Source organism: Dermacentor variabilis, chromosome 3, assembly GCF_050947875.1.
Source record: "Dermacentor variabilis isolate Ectoservices chromosome 3, ASM5094787v1, whole genome shotgun sequence".
NCBI classification, from domain to species: Eukaryota; Metazoa; Arthropoda; class Arachnida; order Ixodida; family Ixodidae; genus Dermacentor; species Dermacentor variabilis.
This window is the reverse complement of record NC_134570.1, coordinates 54,125,967-54,139,842: the sequence shown is the minus strand read 5'-3', so window position 1 is coordinate 54,139,842 and position 13,876 is coordinate 54,125,967. Positions and strand designations below refer to the sequence as shown.

Genomic DNA, 13,876 nt, shown 5'->3' with positions numbered 1-13,876 from the left:
CTACTCTCTGACGAGGACGCAGTGACGACGACGGCCTGAAAACGGCACACGCTTACGATAGTATGATCACAGTGTGGTTACGATATAATGACGGAAGAGAAATGATGCCAATGGAACGACGAGGATGGCGTGACGAGAGTGGGATAACTAAGAATGACAGCGATCGGATGGGCACGATGACGGCACGACGACAGGATGACAACGATAGCATGATGATGGCTCAGTGACGACAATGGCTCACGACGGTAAGAGGACAACGGTATCGACGACTGTGGGACAACGATGGCGTGACGACAATAGAACGGCCACTGCAGCATCACGACGACAGTATTACAGCGAATCAGAATCAGAATCAGAATTTATTGTTAGAATTTGGGTCAAATTACATGTATTTAGTATGCAGGAGGAGGTCCCATAGTCAAAGACTGTATCGGGACCTCCTATGCATTATGACTGCATGACGAGAATGGCATGACGATGACTGTACGACAGAAGCCAAATGAGAAAACTGGTATGAAGATGATGGGACGACCGCGATGGCATCACGGCCGCGCGCACATACCTAGTGGCCCAAGTTCGTAAGCAACTTGGGCCACTGGGTTAGCAGAAGACAGACAGACAGACAGACAGACAGACAGACAGACAGACAGACAGACAGACAGACAGACAGACAGACAGACAGACAGACAGACAGACAGACAGACAGACAGACAGACAGACAGACGTCTAGACAGACAGACAGACAGGTAGATAGATAGATAGATAGATAGATAGATAGATAGATAGATAGATAGATAGATAGATAGATAGATAGATAGACAGACAGACAGACAGACAGACAGACAGACAGACAGACAGACAGACAGACAGACAGACAGACAGACAGATAGATAGATAGATAGATAGATAGATAGATAGATAGATAGATAGATAGATAGATAGATAGATAGATAGATAGATAGATAGATAGATAGATAGATAGATAGATAGATAGATAGATAGATAGATAGATAGAAAGCGCCTTAAGTAGGCACGGAATGCTAATCGCAATAAAACCATACACATGGATACGCTTATATTATTATGGTGTGCCTGCTCGTTAACGATACGACGAGACTACGCGAAGACAACGAGGTTTCGTGGAACGCTGTGGTAGCTACTTTTAGGTTACACTCCTTGGCTTTAACTTTGAGTGTACGTCGTTAACCGTTCTGGTAACGTATGTGTCATCACCGTCATGATATAAAGAGAAAACTAAAAACAATGTTGGATATTGAAGGCACAGAAAAAACGGTGGGAATCAAGTGCACACGAGCGGTGATAATGAACATAAAGTAATTGCATGGAGGCCTTGAAATATCGAAATATATGAATGCAGTGATTACTAACTTGACGACTAATGTTCAGTGATTCCATTGTATGCTTGTGTAACAGGTTCCAAAAATTCAAAAAGAAGAATCGTTCATCAAGCACTTTTTCTATCTTCAAGAGAATGACCACTTCCAAAAGCTTCTTAAGCTTAACTCAAAATACTTTAAGAAATCGTGAGTATTATTACTTCGTTCCAAAGGAAAATTCTTTTTCAGTGGTTATGTTCCATAGAAAAGGAGTACTAGCTTATGTCAACAGCTTATTTTGAATGTCATAAAGACATACCATAGAACAAATCGCTTCAATAAATTGATATGACGTCTTGAGGCAGGGCATGTGTTCTGATATTTAGTGACCAGGCACGCGTTACTTACTGCTTCTTTCGTGATGATCTGTGTAATGCAGCTAAATGTGTTCATATACTGAACTAGTGCAGCATTTAATTTTTTTCTTCGTCGCTTGATGATTGTGCCAGAGTGAACTTATTAGAATGCTCAAGAATGCTTCTTTGCTCTTTCTGCCTCTTGTTTCTTCAGATACGAAGAAGTTGTCCTGAGATCGCACGGATTTTATGATGGAGTTACAGAGACTATCGGTATGAACAAGTTCACGAATAACAATAATATAGCGTTATGATTTTCTTAATGCGAAAATATCCAAGACACGCGTTAGAGTGTGAAGTTGAACTTTAAAGTTAATTTTCCGATCCAAGTTACCTGGTGTAAATGACCACGATATAGACTTAAGGTTCACTCTTTCATAAAGTTAGGTTCCGACAAACACAGGGACCATCACGTGCTTACAAACTATTGTGCGTTGCATTTTGTGACTGACTCCAGATGTTAGTTTTACACGCGGGACAAGAGAATCTACTGTACAAACTGGGAAAAATACAGACGTCGTCTTGTACGGCAATCGCATTTGTGCCCTGGATAGCAAAATTGTGTGCAGTAAACAAAAGTGAATTTTGATATCGGTGGTTCTGGCTATTTTTACATGTAAGTTCTTTTATAATAATTTCCGCCGTAACTGTCTCTCAAAAGGTCACTGTTCTATTAATACCGCCACTCTACATGTACGCTTCCAAGTACACGTCATTTTGTTGCCATGCATTAAGCAAGTCTGAAAAAAGTCTCTTGGCAGCAAGTCAAAAGCAAGTCTCTTGGCATATAAAACTGCCAAGTTCCTTCATCCGCCGAGCATATTACATTTATTACTGGACATTCTTTTTACGTAGAGATTTTTTTTATAAAACGTTTTCTCTTACAGCCTATCCAGCTGCTGCGCTTGTGACACATTTTAGAAAGCCTCCTATACCCAGGTAAGCTTTACTGATTCAGTATAAAACAAGTAAATGATGCAGAAATAAAGCAAAAGCCCATTAATTATTTCTAATTTCAGGTCCGTTAACTTTGGAACCATAGGAACAGCTCTTGCGCAACTATTAGCTACAGCGATGGACAGATACGACAGTATGTGTCGCTTTTTCATGTATTATAACTTCTTTACGACCGATATTGCATGTATCAATATTCCTTTCAATAATTATTGAACGTTTAGTCATCTTTAGTAATGGGGACGAAACAAGATCCCCGATTAACGCCACTGATGACGGACTAGGCCAAAGCTACCGATTTTCCCTTGATGTACTGTCGGCATCAACACTGCGACGCATAAACATACATCTAGCGATATGTGAAACAAAAGTGCAATGTGGACGGTGACGGGGATGTGCGTGTGTTCACTGCGGTGCGGTGAATCGATCAGTACTGCTGCCGCAGAAATTGAGATTTGCGCAGCACTCACCGGAAACGAGAACGAAATAGTAAAGCAATCATAGGATAACCGGCTGCGTATAACTCTAAATTTGATAGGAAGAATGCGCATAAATGTTAGGAAGTAATAAGCGGTCCAGATCACTGTTTAAACAATCATATCAACACTTGCATTCCGATTCCGTACACGTGCTGGCAAAACACTTACTCATTTTCACTAAGTTGAACGATGGCTGTCTCACACAATTTTACCCTTTCATTTTCTTGTTACATGAAAAACATTGATTATACATCAATCATCTCGAGAGAAAAAGATATGAACAGATAATTTCGCTTGCTATCCATGAAAGCGCTTAGCATATATGAGAGGTAGTTATTTGTGGCACTCTGTTGCACTATCTGTTAGCGGTGGCACTCCCCTTACTGCCATGAGTTTCCCATACGTAGGAGCCAATCAGTAGTTTGAGCATGGCTTCCTCAAGGACCAGCTCGGAACACCAGGCAGCATCTTCGACCAGAGGCACGGGGTCTCAACGACAGCGCCTCAGAACGCTATAGCTGTCATGAGGGCAGACTGCGAAAACGCTTCCCTTGCCTCCATTCCACTGAGCGGAACGGCCGTGAAATGCCCAATAGTACCACCGGTACCACCATGTGGTTTCAGTCGCTGTGTTAGACTGCCCTATCATCGCGTCGACAGCGTGATAACAAAGAGTGACAAGAAAATAGTGGTCAGTTCTCAAAGAAGTCTATACGCTTTAAAATTGCTGACTGGCACGAAACGTCCGATTGTGCCTCCAAAAAGAACGAAATAACAAAATGGACGGCAACGAGCCCCAAACTGAGTGAGATTGTTGGGAGCACCAAGTAAACGACGCAACTGGTGCAGGAGTTGTGACGGTCATGATCACCGAGTTCCTCGAAGAGGAGCTACTGGATCCTACTCTGTTGTGATGGCTCGAGGTGCTGCAGGACCGTGCGTTATAGGTCATCGCACGCTCTGGCCGAAGGCGCATCGCCAAGCAAGTCGTCTATAGTATCGGCGATATCGGAGGGTAACGCGGCGACAAGGTGCAGGTACTTTGCTGTCTGAGAAGTGACGCGCCGGAGTTAAAAACGTGCCTCTACCTCCATAAACTAAACTCGGGGATTCCTGGACCAAAAGCTGGGAAGCTGAAGCTCTGCGGCGATGACAGGGGACGCAATCGTAGCGTCGTCTCTGTCAGCGGGAGTAGGAGCAGCGTCGTTCATGGCTAGTGTTAAAAAAAAAAACGCAAATGGCATAGGTCACCATTTGTTGGGAGCTCGATTTCGCGGCGCCAAAGAATAGACGTTTTGACAGCTTGGGAATGGTGACTCAATTGGATTTTATTCAAAATTAAAGCAGGTTTGTAGAACGGCACTGGTGGCGTCTTAGTCCGGGCAGCTGCCTCGGTTCGAAGGAAGAGCAGGGAGTAATGGCCCCTAAGGCGAGGGACACCGGCTATCTGAGAAGCGTGGAGAAAGAAGAGATCAACGGTCGCTACAAGTTTTTTGTCAAGCAGTGAATGCTTGTGCTAGCTGAGCCTTACATGGACGCATTACCTGCTTTGGTGAGCGTTTGTTTCACCACGGGAAATGAATTTGTGGTAAACAATGCCCTCCTTGCATTTCGCATATTTTAACACGCGCCTCGGTGTTAGCCATTATTTGGGATAGATCACATTATCAGGCAAACATACCGATCAAGGTTATTCAAGGTACATAAACAGTACACAGAGTGGCACTGCCTATCCGAACACACATACAGACAAAGAACTTTGTTGAGGTCCTGAGAAGCGCCGCCATTAGTGCAGCACTGCGGGCCGCTCCCACGTCGGTTCGGGGAGGCCTAGCCGCACCGCCGCATCGCGAGCTCTCTGGACAGCCCATAATTGTGGGAGAAGCTTGGAACACATGATGGTAGATCTCCGCTCCTCCTACGTGACTTGATTGAGTGTTCGTAATGAGGGGCACCGCCAGAGCATGTGTTCTAAGCCACCAACCGACTCGCACTCCGGGCAGCTAGTAATCTAATCTGCCACTGTGAAGAATCCCACAGAAATGTAGAACACTTTTACTTCTCCTCAGAGAAATATCAAAGCACGCCGCGGGAAGTTGTTAACTGCGCATCCTTGATAGAAGACCGCTGTCTTTTAAGAAGACCGCTGAGTGCTTAAGATGCTGCAGCGTGTTCGAGTGACGTCGGCGCCACCACATTTGATTACTCGTCACGTATTGTCTTCTACTGTGCTCCCATTACAGGCATTTATTAGTTAAAGTAACGACCTCGCGCGTGTTTAATAAAGCAAATTCTGCAATAGTCAATTGGTCATTCCGTAATTAGATGATTTGCGAAGAGGACCGAACCCAATGAACTGTGGCTTGAAATACGTAAGCCTAAAATACCGACTTCGTTAAGGGATGGCTCTACCTGCAAAGTTGAGAGTCAGGCCTGTGAAAACAGAGTACGCAGAAAAAATTCACTTGCCAAGTCATTGTGGCCAGCAGAATGGCATTGTGCAGTGTAAAGTTATTATATGCCTTCTGCAAAAACTAGCCAGAACGGAGATGAGCATACTTAAAGCAGGGAGGAGATCACAGAATGTCATCGCTGAAATTGAAAAGAAATGGCTTGGCAGTGCGCTACTTGTTCCATCATCATGTATATACTTAATGTTGTTGTTTGACTTAACAACTTATAAATTAGTGCTTCTATGTGTTCTTTCGCATTCATCGCTTCTATAGTTTCTATAAAGAATTCATAGTAACATGGTTGTGGTCCGTGGTATACTATTCTGTAGATGGTCCCACTAATGCTTTAATACCAAATCCAGGCGTCTCAAACTCTATGTATGAACTTGAAGCATTCTGCAAATTATTAACGTATATTTTCATATTACGCAGAAAAGCGCGTAAACGGGAGCGTAGTCAAAACAGAATTCTGGGATGATCAGACAACGACGGAATTCTGCAAGAACTCTCAATGCTTGAACAATTCCGAACAATGCAGTGACAAAGGAGTAAGTGAATGTTTAATCTTTTATATAGCATTATTATACATAAAGTTTGAGTAACTACTCATATAAGGTTGATGTTATGAGGACGCTCACTTATTGGTCCTTGGGTAGACATTATTATGGGTTTCGTTCATTGCATTATAATGCGAAACATGCTTGTCAAGTAATTAGTCTCTTTTAGTCGTGGTATAAAATTTAATATGGGCATTTTGTTTGAGAATTGCCCTATTTAGAGATCAGTTAGGGATCTTGGCAAAAGAACAGTTAGTGATGTTGATTAAAAGAATTATAAGTCCTGTAGGACGTAAGCATAACAGCAACGCTTTCGTGGCTCCGATGTTGTCCCTATATACGTCTGTCCCAAAGCTTGCCTTGTTTGCTTATTCCTAGGTTTTTTTAGTTATATCCTTGTCCACTTTTTATCATTTTGATCAGCCTATCTGAAACAGCAAGGACAGCATATAATAGGGCTGAGGTACTTAGCTTTTAACAAACACTGAACTGCCTTTCTCTCTCGAGATTTTAGGAGCGGTATCACGACGCAACAGAGGCGCAGTATTGGCGGTTTTCGTAGCTTAATCTGGCAGTTCATTTAAAATTATGTTTGAAAATACCGATGAAGGAAACATTATCCGTTCCTAGATTGTGACGACTATGTTGGTCGAATTATAAGAATATTTAAAATTTGGGAGGGAATCGCCACTTTCCGACAATCGGGCACTTTGCGACAGAGATAATCTGATCACGAATTAGATCCACTCCTGCCGGGTACGTTTCGTTGAAGGAAGGCAGATATTTCATTTTCTTGCGGGGATGTGTGGACGCCAAGTGTCACGGACCACCCACCTTTTTTTTTTCTGAAACAAGCGCGTAACGAGCCATACAATTATTATTTCTCAGTGTCAGGCGTCGTTGCTTCCTCAAAATACAGGCATGATGGCATCGAGATAAACCACCCCTGTGTGCATGAACTGATATAGATTGAAGTCGCTGCTCGACGATATTATGGGAAACACGTCGCTAAGGAAGTGACTGTTGCGCGACTGTTTATGTAAAGCGTGAAGCTTAATAAAAAGCATCAAACAAAGGAAAGACACATTTTCATGGTGATTATTACTGTCACTGATAACATGAAGCCACGTTCACGGTCACGTAACGCGTGCATGCAGCATGTTGTTTTAGTAGCGGCAGGCACAGATAACGAATGTATTTCCTTCTTTCGTCTTCATTTCACAGGAGTGTTACAGTGCGAGCCATCAGAAGCTACACGATTACGTTGGAGTACGGGTATCGTACACGGTTAGTATGTGCGTTCCGAGCGCTTGAGTCCTGGGTCAATGAATACCTCTCAAAGAAAAGTTCAAGAAATGGGGAATGTGGGGAAATAGGGAAGAAAGCCAATGTTACGTAATGAGTATCATTCAACATTTAAGATCGCACTTCTGGATTTCTGTGGTAGATAGTCAAAACAAGCTTCTCCGGTACATTCCGATATTTTGGAAGTAAACTGCGATGAAATCATTTATGATCAATTGCTAATTATGGATTTATTAAGAAAGTACATTTGAAGAAGCACGAATTCAAAACCTTTAGAATGATTACTCGCGCAGTTCGTAGTCCCATCAGTTAGTAATTACCTGATAGTGTCAATTACGTCTTGAAGGATCAGCTTGGCTGTCATAGACAATATAATTTATGACAGCCCAGGATTGTTTAACGAGCAGAAAAATCTCAATAAACGAAATAGTTTGAAAGAAATTTCCAGAAGAATGCACAAGTCGCAGCCAATCAGCAAATCCGGACCTCGTGCTTATCAGGAGAAAGTCGTAACCATTCAGTCACAGTGGCATATCGCAAAAGTGACGTGAAGTTGGGTAAATTTGTCTTGAGAACCTCCCCCTCAATTGAGAAGGGTTGCTAACAAGCGTGAAGGCAGTTAATAATTCTGCAGCAGTGGTTGCTCACTATTATTCATCAATAATATTCTCATTGTGGTAAAGTGAAATGAATTGGGTATGTGACTATATTCAGTAACAACAACAATAAATACGGGGTGTGGATAAAATAAGGTAATTTATTTCACGCCGCTCATGTTGCAGGCACTAGAACGAAGCAAAAACAGCTACAGCGGACCGTTTTTACTAGATAACGAGACGCTGAACACCGAGGACAAGATATTCTTTACTTTCTTTGGAAGTGTGAGTAAAATATGCATGCCCTTGCATAAACTTTTACTATTCTTGCTTTTTGACTTTTGTTTTCTTCGTATAAACCACTGCTTTGCTACTACGACACATAACAGCAACGAATGATGCCTGTCGAGGCACCTGCAAATCACAAGAAGGCGCGGACCGACGTCACGCCTTTGAGGCAGGCTTGAAGCTCGACAAACGAATATACGATAAAATCAATCACTTGAGGGCCGTATATATTGGTAAATCTTTATTCTGCGAAATCAACTGCATGCCAAGAATTAGCTGTCGAATAGCAAAGACAATTGGCAATGAATCGATTATTCTTCGAACGTTTGCAGCGTGGCTCTTTATCTTCGCATGTTCCTTCAAGCGGATCAAGCGTATGCTGTTTAGTGAAATTATTTTAACTTATGAATGTCGTTACTTCACAGCTATACTGTCCGTACAGCGTAAATGAAAACGATTTAAGTGAAGTCAAGAAAACGGTGAAGCCTGTCCAAGCAAGAGCGGATGATGAAGGAATCTCCTTCCCAAAAAGGTACTTCACTGAGTGTTTTTTTGCTGTCGTTCAAGACGTAGTTATTAGCGGTTCTTGCAGATAGTCGAAACAATGGTATCATGAGCGCGTTCAGGAAAAAAAATTACCGGTATTCTTTCGTGTTATGCCGTAGCCTTCATTTTTACCGCTGCATTAAGGGGACACTAAATCAGTTCATATTCATGAAGTATTCCTTCAGAGCGCTGTTAACTTTGCTGTATTAGGTTGCTTATTAGAAAAACAGCCCCGTAAAGTCAATATATCATTTATTTTTAATTTGGTGTCGCAGCCCAGCGCCGGTATGTCAGCGGAACGTCACGGATTTTTTTTTTTGTGTACTTTTATTGACGTTTAAGGCTGAGCAAAATTTCTACAAACTTGCCATATAAGGTCTTTGGCACTTCAAAAATGAATTGGAGTTCATTTTTACCGATAAAGAAAGTTAACTACGCCTGAGTACACGACTTTAAAACACAGGACAATACGATGGGCTGGTGCGAGAACGTAACGGTGGCGTCGCCCCCCCCCCCCCCACCCTCCGTCTTTTGTTTTTGGCAACTTTCCTGTCTTACGAAGCCTCCTCTCACTATAAGAGTGGCTTTGATGGTTAGGCAAATTATTTTTAGCACAGCTGGTATAGACACTCTCAGAAAATACGGAATGAAAAATAACATTGACTTGACGTGCGTGTGTGGCACTTATATTTATTTTGTTTTACAGCTTGAACGAAGTTGTGTCCATCTACCACAAGTTCAACGAAACCTTCAGTTGCAACGGAACTCTCAACGACACGTGTAACTTGGTTCCGGAAGAGAAATTACCGAACGATGGATGTTGACTGAAGTTGGGTCGAGCACCTTTACGGGCACCTATTTCTGATAAATGAAATAAACCTTAAATTAACCCTCACATTTGTCAAAATTAACTTGACCATATATGAATGAATCCCTCAAATCACAGTGCTTTTGCTCCTGTAAAATATGTGTGACTTGCGCATATCCTGCCTTTGTTGTTGTTGTTGTTGTTTCCTTTTACTCGTAGCTGTAGACGTCTAGGTGACCAAACACATGATTATCTCTATGATTATTCGCTACTCTCTGTGCATTAGAGATAGACACCTTCGGTTGTTTCCCAGTGATGCGCTATGGATGGGGTGGTGTCACTAGGCCATTTATGGAAAACACGGGGCAGACGGGAGATAGAAATTCAAGATGACGAGCGAAAGGAGAACAAGGCAAAAGTGGGAGTATATATATATATCAGTCATTCACAATACAGCCACATGGTAATGACAGCAAGAGGCAAACGCTGCCAAAACCGTGATTTAACAATTTAACTCTACATTAATTGAAGTAGTGCCCAGAAAGAGAAGCAACACCGAAACCAACACAGTAATAGCGGCATCTACAGTCGTCTGTCGTCGAAATCGTCAAGTCCACTGGCTTATTTATGTATGCTGTGGGGATGCGCGACTCTCGCGCGTCCCCTGATATGTTTTTCCCGCATGGCGCGTCTCCTGTAATGCGGCTTCGCCGCGTGGCCTGCGTGACGTCAGCGGCGGTCGATGTAGTTGAAGCGCAGTGCGAGAGATGGCGCGAGTGTTGCGCTGCTAACGCCGCCGACAGGCGAGGGTTACTTGGGGGCGCAGGGGAGGACGGGCTGGCGCTTCCCCGGCGCGTCGGCGAACGGCTTGGACATCCCGCGCGCCGCCGAGGGATGCTTCTGCGAGACCGCCTCGCGTGGCCGCCTTCGAACGCGCCACGATTCGCGTGACCATACACGCGAAGGACCAGGCGTTGGGATCCAGCATGGGGCGAACATATTCGCTCGCTTCCGGTCGTGGTGAGTCAGACTTGTAGATTTGTCGCGCGCCCATCGGCATGTTTTGTGGATAGCAACTCGGCTAGCAGGCACTGATCTATGAAAGGTGCAATAAATGCCCTTGTGATTGTTTGCACTACTGTGTTGTCGTTCCTTTGTCCCAAGAGTACGGGTGTGAGAGACCCCACAATGCATGAGCGTACGTATTGCAATGCATACATTGGCACTCGCGTACAATTGAGAGTGCACGACACTAGTGGCGTCGCACGCGAAAAATGATTTGACAAAACGCTATCATTACGGGAAACTACGGCAAAATTCAAGAAATTATGCATACCGTATAGGTAGGTCTTGCCAGATTGATAACTTGATAGTAGTGATAATCCGTTGACAAACGACATCGGCCCATCCAAAGCACATGTTTGAATCTATGCGATGCAAAACTTTAGTAAATTGGTTACGTAAAGGTTTTACAGCCAAATGCACGGGAAGCAGAATATTTTAAATTCCAAGGAGGTGTGGCAAGTGTTTCCACGACGTAGCCGAAATCTTTCTGACGTATTTAGAAAAGTTTGGCGCAGTTTAAAAGGAAGCATTGAACAGGACGTAAATTCCGAAATACCTAATAACGTCTCGTAGGAGGCGTCATTTAGTATCCACGAAGCAGCCTTATGCCCTTCTAAACACCTCGTAAACACCTTTTGCTGTACATCGGCTTACCTGGACGACGACGAAGTGTCCTGTGTGGAACGCTGCCTTTTTGTCTCTGAGAATTTAAAGCTACTTTGTGGGAGACGCCACTCCCTTAACTACGGCGATGGACGTGGAGTCGCCTGGAGAGGTTCCTGGTCCCTCTACGTCAACAGCGACCGCACCGAGAAAGCGGTCTAGTCGCCCGAGTGACACCTACAGCGAGGACACTGTGATCTACTCAGGGACCAGTGATGAAACCTCGGATGACAGCGACTTCGTGCCCGTAGCGAAGCACAAAGCAAAGAGAAGGCTCGTCAGGACGTCTCCTTCCACAAGTAAGGCAACTGTGATCCCGACGCGAAAGCCATCAGACCTCACCATTTTATATGTGCCTGTGGCTGCTAGCGACAATCTGAACCGGATCAACCGCCAAGCCACATCTGTATCGCTCGAGGCACTTGTTCCGGGTCAGATCAAAGATATAAGGATCAACGGCCGTAAGAACATCCTCGCTATAGATGTCACAAACCGCAGCGCGCTAGACATTCTGAGCAACGTTAAGGTGCTGGATAGCATCAATGTACGCTGCTATAAACAAGACCATCATGACTCTACGGCCGGCGTTGTGTATGACGTAGATAATTCCATAAGCGATGCTGACCTGCATATACTCATCAAGCCGGCGACAGAGGGAATTGCCATATTGCAAGCCCGCCGCCTGGGAAACTCGCAGTGTGTCAAGTTAACTTTCAAAGGAGACAGCCTACCGTCCCACGTCAAGGTCGGTCACTTCCGACACATTGTACGGCCTTTTGTGCCAAAGCCGCTTCAGTGCAGGAAGTGTCAAAGGATAGGGCACGTTAGTGCGGTTTGCACAAACGCTGCCGTATGCTCACGGTGCTCTGGCTCGCACAGCTCCGACGCCTGTCGTGCAGAAAACCAAAAGTGCGCAAATTGTCAGGGCTCTCACGATGCAACATCGAAGAATTGCCCACATGTGAAAAATGAGGCGAAAGTCTTGAGGCAAATGGTCAGGGATGGTTCCTCGCACAGGGAGGCTGCCGCTAAGGTGCGACGTCGACGTTCACGTCGCCGGAGATCTAGGAAACCCACTGCTATTGCTAAGGATGCACCGTGTCCACTGACAGTCCAGCAACTTCTGCATACAACTAGCAATAGCAGCAATGAGATTACTCAGCAGAATGTCTCCCATATCATTGCCTCAAGCGAAGAGTGGCCGCCATTGCCACGGCTAGATCCACCAGCGGAGCGACAAGATGTAGCACGCTCGCCGAATCATGCTTCACCTTCTGGCAGCAACCAAGACAACGACAAACAAGTTGTCACCATGATAAGGGCCCTTATGAACACGCTACGAGCACTGCTGACCGCCATACACACTCCGGCGGCTCGAGGCGCACTTCAAATACTGGATGCCCTGTATCCGGTACTGTCCGGTCTTGAGAAGCACCATGGCTGCTCCTCTACATTCGTTCCTTAAAGAGGTCAAGGAAGCGTCTATCTTCCAATGGAATGTCAGAGGCATTAAATCGCGTATTTCGGACTTTCGTCCGTTTGTTTTTAAGAACAAATTTCCAATCATCGTCATTTGTGAACCCAACGTTGAGAGCGCCATCCGCCTATCAGGATATGAAGCTTTCATGTCTGCCACCTGTACCGACCGCAGCAAAGTCATTGTTTATATCAGATGCGATTTCACATATGTTTTACACCCAGTGGCACCTGATGACGACAATCAGTATGTGTGTTTGACTATAAAATGCAAGAACGTCGCACTCACGCTCATAGGTGCCTACATTTCACCTAATAGTCGATTTGACAACGCACGACTGGGTGCAATTTTAACAGCGACACCTGGACCATGGGTTATTACCGGCGACTTCAATGCGCATCATCCGCTATGGGGAAGCTTAAAGATGGACTGTCGAGGCAGACGTGTACTATCCTTCGCGTCGGACCATGAGCTCTGCTGCCTAAATGATGGCAGTCCCACTTTTCTGCGGGGATTGACATACAGCAGCTGCCTGGACTTGACATTTGTTTCAAGATGCCTCAGTGCCAGTGTGAAATGGTTCACGGACAACGAAACGCATGGTAGTGACCACGTTCCAACATATGTCAAAATCGACGGCATGCGCAAGTCACACTCTACTACAGTTCTTCATCACATCGACTGGCCTAAATACACATTGCTCATGGAGAAGAATTGCCAAGAGATCCAGGACTGTCTGCCTGGCAACATCGAGAAGCTAATTAACGCTGCTGCTCAAGAAGCAACAAGATCTTTCAGGCCTATTCCTAAATTTTCTGAATTCGAAGCTGAATTGGAGCGGCTTCGAGCAATCCGCCGTCGCGCGGAAAGAAGGTACAGGCGCACCAAGTCCATCTACGACCTACGGGAGGCGAGACGCATACAGAAGAAGA

General features: G+C 44.6%; 1 protein-coding gene across 2 annotated transcripts in view; it reads left to right on the top strand.

The window, feature by feature from the left end:
• LOC142575619 (neprilysin-2-like) overlaps nt 1–9,820 on the top strand; it is a 63,643-nt gene extending 53,823 nt beyond the window's left edge. For both annotated transcript variants that reach the window (XM_075685126.1, XM_075685125.1), the window contains 9 exons: nt 1,435–1,544; nt 1,908–1,966; nt 2,641–2,692; nt 2,773–2,843; nt 6,072–6,187; nt 7,421–7,483; nt 8,284–8,382; nt 8,811–8,917; nt 9,638–9,820. In XM_075685126.1, the coding sequence (XP_075541241.1) occupies nt 1,435–1,544; nt 1,908–1,966; nt 2,641–2,692; nt 2,773–2,843; nt 6,072–6,187; nt 7,421–7,483; nt 8,284–8,382; nt 8,811–8,917; nt 9,638–9,755 (795 nt within the window). In that variant the 3' untranslated portion in view covers nt 9,756–9,820. The remainder of the gene's footprint in view (nt 1–1,434; nt 1,545–1,907; nt 1,967–2,640; nt 2,693–2,772; nt 2,844–6,071; nt 6,188–7,420; nt 7,484–8,283; nt 8,383–8,810; nt 8,918–9,637) is intronic.
• The last annotated feature ends 4,056 nt before the right edge of the window (nt 9,821–13,876 follow it).